General features: G+C 44.4%; 2 protein-coding genes across 3 annotated transcripts; both read right to left on the bottom strand.

The window, feature by feature from the left end:
* Positions 1-75: 75 nt before the first annotated feature.
* Positions 76-2,976, bottom strand: arpc5b (actin related protein 2/3 complex, subunit 5B). The gene is made up of 4 exons (XM_057037841.1): positions 2,700-2,976; positions 2,037-2,109; positions 1,745-1,921; positions 76-1,524 (listed from the first exon to the last, which is right to left on the bottom strand). Exons 1-4 carry the CDS (start codon positions 2,837-2,839, stop codon positions 1,462-1,464), a joined length of 453 nt encoding a protein of 150 aa, XP_056893821.1. The 5' UTR covers positions 2,840-2,976; the 3' UTR covers positions 76-1,461.
* Positions 2,977-4,918: 1,942 nt separating this feature from the next.
* Positions 4,919-16,561, bottom strand: pla2g4ab (phospholipase A2, group IVAb (cytosolic, calcium-dependent)). Of its 2 annotated transcripts, none has more exons than XM_057038371.1 (19): positions 16,256-16,561; positions 14,934-15,046; positions 14,460-14,541; positions 14,180-14,328; positions 13,416-13,529; positions 13,236-13,273; positions 12,830-12,974; positions 12,119-12,255; positions 11,795-12,017; positions 11,551-11,665; positions 10,756-10,893; positions 10,580-10,669; positions 9,827-9,892; positions 9,125-9,255; positions 8,939-9,050; positions 8,343-8,527; positions 8,066-8,255; positions 7,193-7,350; positions 4,919-6,380 (listed from the first exon to the last, which is right to left on the bottom strand). In XM_057038371.1, the coding sequence occupies exons 2-19, from the start codon at positions 14,949-14,951 to the stop codon at positions 6,231-6,233; spliced, it is 2,241 nt and encodes a 746-aa protein (XP_056894351.1). In that variant the 5' UTR covers positions 14,952-15,046; positions 16,256-16,561; the 3' UTR covers positions 4,919-6,230. The 2 variants fall into 2 exon arrangements, with proteins under 2 accessions (XP_056894351.1, XP_056894352.1); XM_057038372.1 differs by lacking the exon at positions 16,256-16,561 and adding an exon at positions 15,165-15,183.
* Positions 16,562-16,649: the final 88 nt, after the last annotated feature.

The raw sequence follows: 16,649 nt of genomic DNA, 5'->3' as shown, positions 1-16,649 counted from the left end.
GTCACAATCAATACTCAAGTTTCTAGTGTAAATAAAGAACCAAGTTCAGACAAAGAACTCCGGCGACAGTCATGATCAGCATTCAGACTTTTTATTTCAGTCAAAAAAAAAAAAAAAAAAAGCACAAACAGAAACAGAATATCGAGTAAGGCAGCTTGAACAACAGTTTGGTTTCTTCTTTGCACCAGAGGAGCGTCGCTGGTGCAGAAGAAGAAAGCAGACGGGTCTCCGTTGTGTTCTCCACGTGAAGCCAGTTACTGCATGAGCGAACGCATGAGCCTCTGAACGTCTGGCAGCAGCCACTCGACGGCGCAGCAGCGGAAAGCAAAAACGTCATTCCTCCGTCTGCAGATCAGTTTATTCCATCTAAGATTGATTTTTTATGAAATGCTCGTTTGAAACACAGCTGCGACCAAACCATCGACGTGAGCTGCATCGTTTGGATGAAAGCAACAGAAATCATTTGGCAACAGACAGGATCTCCCCAACAAGGCAGATCAAACTTTAGCATTTTCCTCAGTGGTCTAAAAAATATATGGAAATTAATTATTAAAGTAACAACATGTCTTCCTACTGTTGAAACTATAAATTTACTTATATTTCATACAAAAATTCACTTTTTCCCCCCATAGTCACATTAACGTACAAAAGACAGATATGAAAATGCTCGATAAAAATACTAAAGATCTGTGGGATCATGCAAATACCTTTGATCAAATAAAATTCTCTCATCTTTGAGATGATATTTATCTACTTTTGAGCAGTGTGTGTGTGGTTTTTTTTATTTTATTAAGTAGGGATTTATTCACGAGGCAAAAAAGATTAAAGACCAAGATAAGTGTTTAATCTGGGATTACTTTGATAATGACTGAAGTCTGATGGAGGAGATGGGACATTTTCCTGGAAGTAGAGATGAATTCCAGCTTTTTAAAGATGATATATGCACACTTAATGCACAGTGGCAGAAAGAGGAGGGAGACTTTATATCAGATGGGCAAAACAGAAACACGGGATTAGTAAAATCAGTGACAGTGAAAGCTGTCAATCTTTATTTATGCAGGGTTTCCCCTTTTCTTTAAGTTTGAGGGCTAAACTGATCCAATCATGAATGAATTAGTAACTAATTTTGTGGAAACCTCGGTTCCCAGTGGGAACGGCTGCGGCGTGCAGCGGGTCATGAACAGGGACAGACGGGTGTGACGTGAGCTGTAGCACCTGGGAGGAACTTACAAGGCTGTGATGATGCACAGGGAGAAAGGAGAGAACTCTTTCTTTAAACCGGTGCGAGCCTGGTTGGATTATTAGTTTTGTCTGAGACGCAGCAGCGTCTGACCTCACACTGGTTTAAAAATCAGCTTCTCCTCCGGGTCACTGTGCTGCCTGTCAGGTCAGGTGAACAGTACAGAGCAGATTCGGTTCTCCTCAATCCGACCTGGAGTGAACCGACCCTTCCTTCACCTCCTACACCGTCTTTCTCGCCGTTAGTACCCTGACGATGCTGCCAACTCCTCCGGCTGCCAGAGCCTGAAGACGTGGGAGGAGAAACGCGGGTCATCATTTAAGGCCATAATAAAACCTCAGTCATTCCCATTGTTCACAACATTCGGCAGGTGGCTACTTGCTACACTGCGTTTGTTTAAATTTCTATTGAGACTGCAGTTAATTTTACATCTGGAACACGCTACATCAATGTCATGAGGATTTCAGAATGAATATTCTTTGTGCCAGAAGTGTAAACATTCACCTTTTCATGCCACTGCAGAAGGACCGCGCTGCTATTCTCCGACGGCCTCTCGAAGCCTTTGTAGATGTATTTCATCAGCAGGTCCACGCCGTTCCTGTCCAGAGACTGCACGCCTTTCTCAATGTCACTGCTCTTGAAGGCGGTGAGCACCTTCAGCACCAAACCTTCTGCACGATCCTGCAGATGGAAAACAGTTGATTCCCCTCCAGTCAATGCTTACACATGACTGCACGGGTTTATGGGGGAAAAGAGGTCCAGGAAACCTGGACAAAGGAGTCAATAACAAGCCCACCTTGACGTTCTGGTTCTTAGTATTGATGGGTGGGTTCTTTAGAACAGCATGTAAAGCTTCCATAAGGTTTCCTGTGCAAGGATGGTTAAGAATGCAACAGCAAAATAAGGGTGTGACCCTAAATCACGGCAGCTCCTATTAATACAGCCTGTTCATAAATAATGAAACTCTGTACATCCTCCTTTCCATAATAACTGAGCACTGTTGTGATCGCTGAAATGAAGGAATTCTCCAGAACAACGTGAGCTCTGACATAATGAACAGAAGCGTTTATTTTGAACTCAAACCCAACAGATGCTTCTCCATCAGCATCCAATCTTGATCTCCACTAAATCGCTGAATGAGATCGCGGGTTTCTACCAGGAAAAGAAAGCCAAAATGGAGCGACAGGTGCACGATTACCCTCTCCAAAGGGTATCAAAAAGAGTGACAGTTTGCGTGAAGAACCTGTTCTGTCTTGGGGAAGGTATCCCAGGAATGTGACAGTCAGGCAAGTCTGGACAGTAACTGGCCTACTTTGGAAAACCGACGCACAGCGGGACCGACTATAAAATACTCTAATTCCACCATTCGATGTGAGCCAGAACACAAGGATTCACAAAGGTGTCCCTATAAATGTCAGAGCATGCTAACATGCGGCTAGGCTAATCATGAAAAGGATATTGTCTGATGAGGGAGTCCACCTCTGCCTCGTCCGGACCCAGTTGGTTTTCTCCTCCGTCCTCCTCGTCCACAAATTTGTTCTCGTCGTACTCGTCCACATCCACTCGCCTAAAGCGGGCGGACATGGTGCTCTTGGACATATCGGCGGCGGTCTGGTTGCTTTAAGCTTATCCGAAGAGAACCCGAGTAGAAGTTCAAATCTGGCCTTTTTTCGGTGCTACTGCTGTCACAGGAGGCAGCTTCCTGACTTCCGCCTCCTCTTTCTGTCTGATTTTTGGTGTGGCGCGCACGATATCGCCCTCTAGTGGACAGCAAGTGTAACTACACGTCACCGTATGTAGTTCCTAATTTTGGCCAGTAGAGGGAAACCAAACATAAGAAATCAATCAAATAGCTGCTAACGCGTTGAACTACTTAATCAATTAATTTCATTAATTTCAACGCTAAAAGTTTAAGAACATGTTGTTAACGTAATATTAATAATATCACATTCAGACACAATATTCCTTTTAGCGGTTGTCTGCTTCGCATCTTTCTATTGTATGCATTTATACACAAATGTTGACTTTTGAACCAGACATATTAACAATTAAATGTTCCTTACATTGGCAATCATTGTACCATATGACTGAAGTAACTGAAAATAAATTTCCCACATTGTATCAATAACATTTTATGATTTTATGATTTATTTTAAGTTCAAAACGTATTAATCAGATTTCAGAGGCCACGTCTCTTTGTGATGTATCTTTAATTAAATGATGTTCCCCTTTATTCTTGGCCCAGACATAAAATGACACCAGTGAAGCAAAAATCATATTAAAGATGAAGCAATAAAGTCTCAGTAAAGTCTCTCAAAAACGTTGACGTCAGTGTGAACATAAAGAATTATAGTTACCTAGAATACCAACTTATTATTTATGATTGCAGAACATCCACTTGCTTTGACAAGACGAGGCCACACAAAGCTGCCGCCTTTACTCATACGCACGCTCATGCACGCTAACTGGGGGGTGATGCAAGAGCGTAATATCCCAGAATTCCTTACATACAATTCATTCACCAGTTTGCACGAGATTTCACTTAAGATAACTCACACTGTGATAAAATGACCAGACGTGTGTGTGTGTGTGTGTGTGCGCGTGTGTGTGTGTGTGTGAGAAGGTTGAGTCACCACTACTAACTGACCCTGACGCTTTATTTACCTGAGCAGTGACTTCAGAGACCACCTCAGCAGCTGCCTGATGTCAGAGTTTCTTCTGCGTCACACTTTTTTCCTCTACATGCAGGAAAACAGACACACTTTCCACCTTTTTGCCTCTTCGCCCACTTATCTGTATTTAAATCAAAGAGACATGTTAGGATAAACAGTCGGCACACGCTTATCGAGCCGCAGGAGCAGAGGGGTGAAACATTTTGAGAGGACCACATTGACGTGGCCTTTTCTGGGAATCCATGACATAAAAGATGACTTCACGCTTGATATTTCATCTTTGCTTTTGTTGGCGTTGGAATTTTTAATTTCCTTATCTTTCCTGTCTAGACTCCTGGTGTTTAGGATGTATTTCCCACGGACACACACACACACACACACATAGACACACACGCCTTGCGTGCAGTGTTATCACTGGCAGCTTTGTGCACTGCCCCAACCCTTCTATTGTGCCATGCTCATGACTCAGGTCCAGACCATGTGCACATACATGACCATCACTTGGTTCTCAGGATGAGGGAGGGCCTGGACCCACAGCAGAGACATTCTGTGGCTTCTGTGCCAATGATGACTGCACAATTAGCACCTTCCTGAGTGGAGTTTGTTCCTGGATAACGACAATTTGGCGGTTGCCACAGCGGAGCAGTGCTGATGGGTGTGGCTGATTGTTGCAATGCTCCAGGTGAAAGTCATCCAGTGCGGCCGTACCAGTATTGCCAAACCTTCCTCTTTGAGATGGATGAAAGACCAGTCATCAGTCATATTCAACCGCTGAACGAAGCTAAAACTCTCCCTAATCTCTGAAATGAGTGGAAACATTTAAACGTTGAAGTTGTTTCGTGATTAAAGCAAAATGCCCTTGATTTGACCCGTTCGTCCTCCTTTATTAAGATAAACCCACAAACATAACATCTGCAGCTCTGCACAATCGCCTCTGCTGTTTTGGTTTTTGTGTGTTTGTTTTCATGGGGATGAAGGTAGGGTCAAATATTTCACCAGAGAACACTACGTGATAGAATATTTTATTACCATCCTTACATAATCCACATAAACATTAAACATGACACCGATTCCCTAACAGTTAATGCCTACATGTGGATCTCTGATCCACTAGAACTGTAAACATCAAAGACAAAAAAAAGGAGAAAAAGAAACAGTAAAATGATCTAGAATTCTTTAAAAATATTCACTTATTACGAACATGTAACACGCTTCATGACCTTTGCTCTCTCTGCCTGTCTAACACACCTAAATTCCCCTAAAAGTGACATTTAAGGTGGAACGCAAGCCAGCAGTTTTCCTGTTTCCCACCTTCACGCTGCGCAAAGCTGGGCTGCAACTGAATCAAAAAAACAACCCTAACAGATAAAACAGTCACGTTACACTACAGAAAACACAAAATGGAGAGACGAATGAAGAGTACAAAGGCAGGCAGGCTGTGCCCGTCGGGAAGGGCTCCAGAATTTTCCTGCTTTTCTTGGCTTTTTCCACACTGGCAGGCCTGAAACATGAGTACACAGATCCGGAGCGCTGCGGCGAGGAATTCTACACACCTTCAGGGCCCCGCAGCTTAGTGTATTGTGTCAGATTGTGTTGAATTCCAAGCCTTCAGTGCTGCAGGTAGAGATGTAGTGTGCAGAAATCCCATCAAACTTCATCACAGGTCTGGTGATCTCACAACATTTGTGTTCCCTGCGTCGACAATTTGGTTTCGATTTTGTGTTCTTGAAAACCCAAACTGTACCTGTGGCTAATAGACAGGCTGAGACAAAATGGCCAGGAAACTAAACACACCTGATAGAAGAAGTGAAAGGGGCGTTTCCATGGCAACGCAGTTGTTTTGTTCCAAAATGGTGGCTTTCATGGGAGACACTCCCTGAAAAGGCAGGGAGCGTCTCTTTCTTGGTGGTGGAGGAGAGTCATTGAGAGATCTGAGGTATCGAGGGGGGGCGATGCGCTTCGCGTGTGTTGGCGCCGTCACCAAACAAAACCAATGGTAACGACCTCCTCCTCCATGTTTTCAAACAAGACTACATGTTTGGACAGGCCATCCGCTTAAAAAAAACCCAACAAAAATCTGAAACGCGCGGCGCTGCTCGTCGGGAAGGTTTAGCAGAAATTTGCACTGAACCCAAGTGCTGCCAACGTATGACGGGAATGTGGTGACAGTAGGAGAAAAATCACACGATATATCAAAGCGGAAGGGTTTTTATCATTACAATCCACGTTCTGCTGCGTTTAGTGAGAGTCAAATAAAACGTCCAGTCTTCCTCTGCTTTTTGTGGCCAAGGACATGTAAAAGATCAGTTTACTGGTTACTACTTCCCAAGGTTTTCCCAAGGTTTTACCCAAACATCCCTTTTTGGAAGCTTCTTTTTAGGGATTTCACTAAGAAAGAAAGGGCGAGAGAGGCACGAGGGATTCTCCTTCTGAGCCAGGATGCACTCCTTGATGGCTTCTTTGATCACCTACAGGGGGGGAAAAAAATGAAAAAATGAACCACACGCCATGTTTTACGTTTTATGCATCCTTAAAGTAGACGGGTTCAACCAAAGTCCATCTCCATCACTGCCTTCAACCTCTGTGGAACTGCCATAAAACCGATAACTGGCAAGTTCAAACAAATCAGATGTCAGATGAGGAGAGGAGGGGAGACAAAACCAACAGCAGCTTATCTCTGACTTTTTCCAAACAGAAGTACCTGAAAGCATCTGAAACTGACAGACGGCCGTGACGAAACTACAGTTAAATGATGAGCTAAACTCAGAGTTGCCTGCTGGTACAGTGCCTCACACTCTCTGTTTCACGGTTTCGATGTTTCATCGATCGCTGTGTTATGGCCACGTCACCTCATCTTTCTCAGAACACTGATGCAACACCTGGCTACCAAGAAGTGAGTCTAGCCTCATTGGAAACGGGGCCTCCATTTAGCTCTCGGTTAACAGGTCTGGGCAGCGTTTGATGCGACAATTGACCCCTGAGTGGAGTCGAAAAGGCATCATATGCAGGATTACTCAGCAGGGAAGTGAGTCAGATATGAGTGAAAGTGAGTGGGCCTCTTAGAGCGACACACCCACTGGAAACTAGAAAAGACACGCATTATGCACTATAATCCGGGCCTTTGGGGAGCTGAAGAATCTGCTGTTGCACAACAAAGTCATATTTGTGGAGTGACAACATCCCCATTGAGAGTCCTTAATGAGGGCAGATTATCAGAATGAATGACTCCGAAAATACTGTATCCTACAGACAGGAGCTATGGCTGCAGTGGGGAACAAACCTCCAGGTTGTTGAGGGTGTTGAACTCCATCAGGTCATGGAGCCTGGTGAAGGCTTCGTTGGAGTACTGGAAATTAAAGGTGGAAAACGGCGACTCGGGATCATCAAAGATGTCAAAATCTGCAAAGTCCTTCTCCTTCTCCGTCTCCCGCGGAACACCTTGAAGGGGAATTAAATCAGCTCATTAATAATACCGTTATTAAGACCCGACTGGGATAAAACAAAGAACAGACGACCCTCTTTATTATGACCAAATCTGATAGTTCTAAAAGATAAAAAAGACATATTTTCCTTGTGTTTAAGTAATAAAGACATGAATAGGGACTGGATTTAAACTGTCACAGTGCACAGTTCAATCATCTGGACGGACCAAAGCTTCTCAAAAAGCACCTAACTAAAATACCTGTCCATAAAGCTAATGCATTTTTAGTCACGATTTCCCCAGGTTTCATTGGGTTTGAGCTCGCAAACAACTTATACAACATCCATAAACAGTCAGCGGAAGCATGTGGGCTGAGGAGCGACTGAACGTAAAGAGGCGGCAGTACGTGTTTGCTCGTGATGTATGGCATGTTTACGCAGCGCTCTCTCGCTGGAGCGAGGCATTCAGCACCTGGCTCCTTACAGAACCATGATTCACCCGGGCGGCTCGTAAAGCGCGGCCTACTTTGTGGTGCACATCAGACCCTGAGCTGAGGGGTCACTCAGTTCAAAGTCCAAAACTTTGACCGTCACACCAGTTGTATTCCTTTAAGAAGTTTCGCGGAAGAGCCGCCTCATGTGACACGACAGGAAAAGGGCAGTTTTATTATTGAATGAAACCACAGAGGTTCCCGCACACACATGCAGTGAACAGCGTGACTCAGACACTCACCGGGTGCCTTGAATGTCCTGAAGTTGATGTTGACCAGCACGAAGTGGATGATGGTTGGACAGTTCTTTTCACCTTTCCTCGGCTTGAAGACGTAACACTCTTTCAGGCCTTCGCGGTCGAAGACTTTGGGGTCGATCTTAGGGAACGGGAGCTTGTTCATGCGGGCCCATTTCTCAGCCAGAAGAAGCTCCTGCAGATATTTAGAAATAAGAGGCAATAAGAGAAGGAGGTGACCTGCGAGTGGTTCACGTCCCGCAGTGTGTGACTGCATAATGACCTTGAAGGGCGGGCTGGTGTCGCTGGGTCGCGCCGAGAAGTCAAAAGAGATGATGAGGTCGACGCCGCGCTGCGGCCGCAGAATGAGGGGATAAGGGAGGTTGTAGGTCAGGCCGCTGTCCACCACGTGGATCTTTTTACTCTTCACATCCAGAGGCTCGTAGATGCAAACAAACTCGTCGGGGTCTGAAAGACAATGGCGACCAATGAACGCGCGGGATTAGCTGCAGTTTCCTCCACCTGGAGCAACATTTTATTCTACATGAGCTGGCGCTCGCTATGTTTCCTTACACTGAGTCACCTGCATCACACTGCAGAGTTAGGGATGGGTATAATCTTAAAAATGCATTCAGCCACACCTTTGATTACCACTTAAGCTACGACAGAAAGCCTCTTATTGCTGTTTAAACCGCTGGAACAAATCTGTTGACAAAGGGCAGAGATGCTTGCCTGCAATGTAATATTGCTGCCCTTTCCATGAGAAAAATATCGGCATATAATGCCACACCTAACCTTTTATTGCTGTTGGAAACACGCATAAAGGAATGAATCTGCCCATGGAAAAGCAAAACACTAGAAATATGGCATCCATCATACCTGTGACAGCATCCACCTCCTCCTCTGGGCTAGGCCCGTGGTACGTGACCCCGCTGGCAGGTGAGAACGGCACGCTGGTGTTGAGGTTGAGGCCCAGCATGAAATTATGAACCTGGTGACGAGGGGAGATGGGTGATGAGACCCTGGGAGGGTTTAAGGTACCATAATATGATCGTGTCCATCCACCTTCCCTGCTCGGCCTTCTCTGGTGTTAAACAGCGCGGAGTCGCTGAAGAGAGACGTGAACATCCGCTGAACCCAGCTGGCCTGGGCCGTGCGGTGGTACTCGTCTTCTGCGTCCTGGTTCTCCGTCCCACCTGAGCATCACAAATTACATCGAAGGGACCGTCAAGCTTTTGTTAATGTCCCATCAACCGACATGTCAAAGATTAGCCTGCTAATAACATCTGGATCAGGGGTCGGTAACACGACGGCATCGTGATGGAGGCGTTTCCATTCTGATGTCATCGTGATTGATTGTTGTGTCTGAGTTTCATTTTCAATTATATTTTTTGATGGGGAAAATTTCACCTAATATTGCTGAATTGTAATTCATGATATTTTTCTAAGGATGTTATTGTGGATAAAACCCATTAAGAATATAAAATAATGAATTTATGATTAATCTGAATGTATGTTCCTCTACCTGAAACCTCCTGTCCCCCCCCCCTCCCAAGCATGAAATTAGCTACAAAAATTCACATTTAAAAGGTTCTGAAAAATATTTATTTAACCTCTCGGTTGCATATTGTCATCTCCAGGAAACTTGCTTTGTGTGTGAAAATGCCGAGTTAGAATCTAAACCTTTGTTAGCGCAGCTGCTAAAGCATGTGAGGGACTTACGACACCGTTGAAAGGCACACCGGCGTCACGCATGTGGCGTCTCACCTTTACGTGGCTCGTCGTCGTTATCCAGAGAGTCTTCCCCGACGATGTGCTGCGGTTTGATCTGCTCTGTAGGCGACGAAGACAGGTTCGATCAGCGGGATCTCGTTTAAGACACCACAACACTGCCTCTGTAACAGGTTACCCGTCTATTGTTGATTGATTACTGTGTGTTTGAAGCCAAGGAACATGCGATTAGCTCCCCATTCTCTGAGTGGGTGGAGATGCTTTGAGAGCATTTGTGCAAGCAGCTCATTGTCATCAATGTGAATATGTCTGCCTGTTTAAAGGTCACCCCAAACACGTGTGTCCACTCACAACAAACGTCTGAAGACCTGCCAGAGTTTCCTGCTGTTGTGACAACGCTGATTATCCATTCACACAAAACAAGAACTCTCACACGCGCAGGAATGCACCTTGAATCCGGGAGGTATTTTTAGGCCGGCTATTTTAAGAGGGATTACTATTGTTGTGAACGTGACGCAAACAAAAATAGGTTACAAAAGGAAGGTCAGCGTCTGGAATTCCGAAACAGCGCTCAAGTAGACGGAAGCTCATACAAACAGTAGAGTGCAAATGATTGTATCAGGAAGTGGAAGTGTTTGGCAATAAAAACCACTTAAAATCGAATGAGGGGGAGTTGAAGGATTGCTCTGGAGCATAGAGGCACAGTCAAAACAGGTTAGTAGGAAAATAACAGAACAAATGAATTAAGGTGAATACGTTTTTATCTCTTAATAATCATGATAACAGTACCTAATTCCTCTTCCATGGTGCTGCCGCCAGCGGTATCTTTGAGTCCCAAAACTCTGTTGAACAAAATGGAGAACGCGCTGCCCCACACACCTGCAACAACAGCGACATTCTCTTCGTCTGGTTCGCTAATATTCAGAATGGTTGCGATCTGCAGCAGATGAAATCGTCTTTGTCACCCATTAGAAAATGAATAGGGTTTTCTTCATATTTCTTGATGGCGGTCCCCATGAAGAACTTGCTTCCAAACAAGTCAGGGGTCATGAAGGTGCCGTACTTCGCCATGCCAATTTCATACGGGCTGAACTCCACCCAGTCTGCGGATTCAGACATTATAATTAGCCTTAAAATAGTCCTCAGAAATATGATAATGGCTTGAAGCCTGTGTTGTAGTGGATGGTATTCCAAGTTGTTGTTGTGATTAATTAACTCTTTAAACAGGAATCAAAATAACCAGCATGTGATTAATCAAAAGAATTTGGCAAGAGAATTGAATCAATCCTTAAAAAGCAGGTGGTATAAATGGAAGAGAAATGCATTCAGCAGAGGTAAAGCTGATCTACAGGTTACCCTCTGATCAGTTGAGCTTTATTAATTCCATCAGCATGTATATTCAGCTATCCTGATGTCTGTTCGTGACTTATTGCTAATCAGTCTGCTAACAGTGCAGGAAATGTTGGCTGGAAGATTGCGCAATACTGCCGGCTTTACAGCTCAACTGTGACAATCAAAAATTTCCCGAATTCAGCAGATATCTGGTGTCTCTTACGTCCTTGAAATGCATGCTGGATGACAGCCTGGGAGGTATTGAGCCATCCCGGTTGTACTGGTAAGCCAGTAAAGGAAATGAATTCTTCCTTTTAAAATTTCCATGCGGTCTAACTCATCTGCTTATCATTGATTATTCATTACATGGGAAAATCCTCTGAACAGTGTATTACATCTGTTAAAACTTCCGTCCTGACTGCATTTACCTGCAAACATGAGCTCAGAAACATCCGGCTTGACATGCAGGCAAGTGAAGAGAGGAAGAGGACTCTGGGCCTGGTTTATTTTCTCCTGGATGCTGCTTAATTTGATGTCCATCCTCTGGCAGAAGAAACAGTCAGTTGATATTAATAGGAATTTAAGATGAAGATGAAAGTAATGATGAAGCATAGAAATAAGTGAGAAACCAAGAGAACTGTCTAAAACCTAAAATAGATGGGCAGCTCCTACCGCAGGTATGAGTGTCTCTCCGATTAGCATGCCAAAGATGTCAGTAAAGGTAACGGGCTGTCCGGTAGCCTTTTTGGTCCAGAGGGCCTGGATGTAGTTTTTGACGTGTTGCGGCATCAGTAACCTCAGCGGGTTACTGCTGACTCTGTTCATCAGCTCTTTATTGATGTCTTTTGGGCCTTTATCTGGAAAATCCGGGTGTGAGTAGAGAGTGGACATGTACCTACAGGCCAAAGGAGAGAAGAAATAAAAATGTCCGTCACACTAATAGCGTGTCAAGATGGCGTTGCCTGAATAGAACCAGGTGGTAGAAGCAAAACCAACCACGTCGATCCAGAGAGACCGGCAACGTATGTGGCACAGTCCAGCACGCCGGACTCAAACAAAGCTTTCATCACACCCGCAAAGCCAACCATGGCACGGAAACCTCCGCCCGAGCCCGCTATGGCGATGACGGGCACCTGCAACACAAAAAAGGGCGGACGTGTACCCTCTAGACTTCCTACTAATCACATCTCATTTCTGTGCTTCATCTCTTCTGTGAAGTTGCGTAACCTCGGACTGCATCTATCATTAACACGCAGCAGCAGTAGGAGCGGCAGCGTTGAGCCTGTGCATTTGGGTTTTCGGCTATTTCCTCAGTCGCATTGCGCAACCTTGCCTTTCTGCACCTCTGCAGATGTCTGAAATGGGGTCAGAGAGAGCTGATGGATGCTGAAAGGCAGGAGCAGCCAGATTCAAAAGCAGAAGTTGTTAGGAGTTTGAGGAAATACACATTTTAAAAGTTTATGGGGGGGGGTTGTCTTGTAACTCCAGGATGGGTTGTGGTGTCAAAGCTGCAACTCAGGCTATATGTTAAATCGTATTTAATATTATCTGGACACTATTGTGTAATGTCACATAAAAAGAATGTCCATTCATTTTTACAATCTTCTTTCTGAAATGACACTATGGAAATTGATGGTTTTTCAAAACCAAGGCCCAACTTAAAGGTGAACTCAAATCCAATTAACTGTAATAAATCCAGGTGCCCACCTCTTCTGGAGAAGTGGGGAGGAACCGAGGCTTCTCCATGTCCAGCAGCTTCTTGATGCCCAGCATGACTCTTTCTCTGCGGGTCTGTCTAAAGCGCTTCTCTTTGTCACACAGGGCCAGGCTGAAGCGCAGGTCCAGGTTGGTGCTACAGGAAGAACCACAGAATTGTTTTTTTTCTGCTTAAAGGTGTTTCAAGAGCTCCGTGTGTGCAACACCAGTGACGATATCACCACTTGTGGGGCAATTCCGCTTAACCTCACATAGGAATTGACGCACATCTCACATCAGTTTTCAAAACTTGTCAATCAAAAACTTTTGTAACTTCCTTCCACTTCAACTTCTGGACCAGGTGGAATATTCCTCACAATTCTAAACTCTGCTGAGTTAAGATCCCTGAAACACTTACCAGATCTCCAGTGACATCTCTAAGTATACTTTGGTCGCCTGTTTGGAATGATACAAGGCGTCATTATTGGCCACAAGCAGATAAAATGCCTGATAACTGTGTAAACGTGCAAAGACAGACTCAGGAAACCTCACCCTTGTGTTTTTAAACTTGTAATTGCACTTTTTCTCAATAACTTACTTTGCCAATGAGGAATGATTCCAGTTTTTTTTGGCCGATGTGGAGCTTGGTGATGTCATAGGAGGCATTCCCAAGTGTCTCGTCCATCACATAGTTGGCATCCATTAACGTTATCTGAATAAAATAAACATCAGGAGATTAAAAAGCTATGTATCAGTTTTATCGTTAAACTTGACTAACTTCAGCTAAAACCAGTTCAATGTTAAAACAACTTTGAGAATTCAAGCTGGACCTGCAATAAAGCCAGAAATATGCACGATTTCTACACCCCAGAACAGGTAACGGTGGTAGAGGATCCAGAGTGTGTTAAAAAGACACCTCCAAATACAGACTTATAATCTGGTCAGAGGTGACTACAAATATGCTACAAACAAATTTACACTCCCTCCAGTACTGATTGTAAATATGCAGACGGGACATTCTCCTCCTGTGAGGCCATTTCAAAACAGCCCTCAGTGATCTGCTGTGGTGTGACTGGGGAAGCTCCGCACTACAAAATGTTCCTATAAGGAAAGTCTACAGCAGGAAGAACGCAAACACCTCTGCTGCTACGGGGGAGTATTTATGACATCAGAAAGGTCTTTAAATAGGAGGAAATGTGATGGAGACGAGTTGTAAATTCTTTATACATTACTAATGGACTCTATGAGGAGGAAGTGAGAAGAGTCAAATAGTGGGGAATTACCAGTGGGAATCACGATTAGCTATTGGAAACAGTTGTCCCATTCATTCCCTCCCAGTTCCCCCCGACGCTCAACCCTCACCTCCAGGACGTTCTGCTGGTTGGGATCTATTATGAAGCTGAAAGTCTCATTCCATTTTGGATTGATGTCATTGTTTATATGTTTGGTCCTCTTTCTGCTTTCAGGGGCCGTCGGGATGAACAGCTCCACATAGGGGTCTGGCGTGTCTACTGCACACACACACACACACACACACACACACACACACAGAGTTATGCAGGCACTACAGCAGCCATATCCTGCATTAATACAGTAGGAATGACGAAAGAGAGACAGAACATAAACATGAAATGAGACTCACGCAGGTCACCGAATGCTCCTTTAGTGACGTTCTGGGCTCGTATTACTGTCACCGTGAATTTGTGAGAAAACTGCTGCTCCACCTGCAAGCCAACATTCATTACATTCCGTTACACATCATTATCTCACAAGACAAACCTTTAAGCCACAACACTAACACAGACAATAAATCCCAGTCATGAGCCCGTCCCAAATAAGGAAACCAAACACGAATGCAGGTCATGAGTGCATGATGGTGACAAAAGGGCTCATAAATAATTTTCTGTGTTCACAAAGATTAATATTCCTATAAAAGTTATGCCTGCTAACAGAGAAAGTAAATGATTAAAGTGTGTTTGCAGCTACATCACAGTGCTCTTAGCAGCTACGAAGCCTGAACATTAGACGCTAGATTTTCCCATAGAAATTGAGAATGCTGAATTTTTCAGGAAATTTCAGGAGCATTGTGACACACTGCTCGGGTTGCCGTACTCACAATTATATTGGAAGCCATCGTCTGCCAGAGGAGTAGCACTCAGAAAAATCTTCAAGATGAGAGCTCAGGAACTCAGGAAAACATCTCCCAGTTACAGAACGAAGCCGAAGGAACTTGCAAGACAAAAAGACCAAAATATAAGAAAACATTTTCACACTCCCAGAAAAACAGGCTGTTTGATATTCAAGATGCAGACAAAGTGCCCGAACCACACATCAATCTTTCTGCCACCTCTTTAAGTCGTAGCTCTGTGACACTGATGAACCATTTATCATCTTTGCAGCAGCAACAGGAAATGCTCAGCCACAAGCTCATGATGACGGTCCTGGTCCCACAGTTATCATTTGTGAATGACATATAAAGAGATAAGCCACAGAGGAAGATGCAAAAAAAAAAAAAAAGCAGAAATGTGCACGTACAGCACAGTACAGGCTTATCCATGTGCAACATTAGAGTGTGTCTGCAAGTGTGTGTGTGTGTGTGCGTGCTGATGATAGCATGCCAAGGTCAGTGAGCATTTTCTATGCTGTTTAACAAAGCGTATCATAATTTGGGACACTGAGAGCACGTAGCGAGCCTGTGTGTTCACAGCGCTGGTCACGTAGTTTGCATCGGTGGTCCAACTTTGTGTGGGCAGGATTCTCTGCCCTCCTTCCGAAGCATACAAAGGCTGAATGCAGGCAGTCGTGTCCGGTGTGTGTGCCAGCATCCAGAGACCAGACACAGGCTACATTTTCATATGTGAAGCGGGCTTTATGCAAAAGAGCCACATCAATAAGTAAATGAGAAAGGAGTTTAAGTGAAATTATATTTAGAGTATATCTACAGAGGCTGGAAAATAGAATCAGGTAGAAGTTGATGGCTAAATGAACAAGACATCCATCCCCATTGAGCCTTTTATCTGCATTTATTTAAAATCAGTTTCTGTAAAAACATCTTGTTTTACGATTCCAGGTCAGGTTTAAGGCAAGTGAGACGCGCTTGTTTTACAATTCCGATACGGTCTGAGCAGCAATCACAATAAAGCAATATGGGATGAAATGATTGAGGATGACTCGCGTCAAAGGCAAGTTGCCTCTTTCAGGAATAACATTCTTTCCTGCTTTCTTTGTCTCCTATCACACGTGAAGCTCAGCTACCGAGGAAGGCTACTAGGAAGGCTAAAAGCTGCTGTCCTTCAAGGGTTTTGCGGTATGTTTTCTACTTCCTGAGTAGCGTAAATGGAAGTGTTTAGAAAGACGCGCCGACCCCAATGCTTCTCAAAACTTCTGTTCCGACATGACAACGCGTCTCAGTTTAAAAAGGCGAAAATAAAAACTTACCTCAACCAGAAAAACGCTGTCAACTCACAAATCCTGACAGATTGGTCATGCTGACTGTTCCGAAAGTGCAGGAGTGCAGCTGTAGGAGGTGCCTCCCGACGCATCAAAAATACGCATAACCCGGCAGACAGAGAGCGTGAACAACAGAGCCCAGATACAGCTGTCTGGTTAAAACAGTCATCCAAACACTCGACGGGCCAAAAATGAATAGTAAAAAATCCAAACAGGGGTCAGACTTCTTGACTCAACGGGGGAACCTGCAGCTGACGAGTCCTTTCCACGTCTCCATACGCACAATTTGCGCAAGCAGGGCCACAGGATGGCGCCTAAATCATGACCGCATTCATTCAGTCAAATAGAGAAAACGTGACACTCAATTAAAAGTTGCCCACCT

This window comes from Takifugu flavidus, chromosome 7 (assembly GCF_003711565.1).
Source record: "Takifugu flavidus isolate HTHZ2018 chromosome 7, ASM371156v2, whole genome shotgun sequence".
NCBI lineage: Eukaryota > Metazoa > Chordata > Actinopteri > Tetraodontiformes > Tetraodontidae > Takifugu > Takifugu flavidus.
The sequence above is the reverse complement of the archived record's forward strand: the minus strand, read 5'-3'. Positions and strand labels throughout refer to the sequence as shown.

Bases quoted from the DNA above. Each gene is read 5' to 3' on its own strand.
- arpc5b (XM_057037841.1), bottom strand. From the start codon at position 2,839: ATGTCCAAGAGCACCATGTCCGCCCGCTTTAGGCGAGTGGATGTGGAC. The intron at 2,110-2,699 runs ATATCCTTTTCA...CCATCCTTGCAC, and splicing joins GTGGACTCCCTCATCAGACA to AGGAAACCTTATGGAAGCTT. The intron at 1,525-1,744 runs GTGAATGTTTAC...CCACGTCTTCAG, and splicing joins TTCTGCAGTGGCATGAAAAG to GCTCTGGCAGCCGGAGGAGT.
- pla2g4ab (XM_057038371.1), bottom strand. The intron at 9,051-9,124 runs GTGGATGGACAC...CCTCGTCACCAG, and splicing joins GAGAAGGCCGAGCAGGGAAG to GTTCATAATTTCATGCTGGG. The intron at 8,256-8,342 runs GTCATTATGCAG...AAATATCTGCAG, and splicing joins ACACCAGCCCGCCCTTCAAG to GAGCTTCTTCTGGCTGAGAA.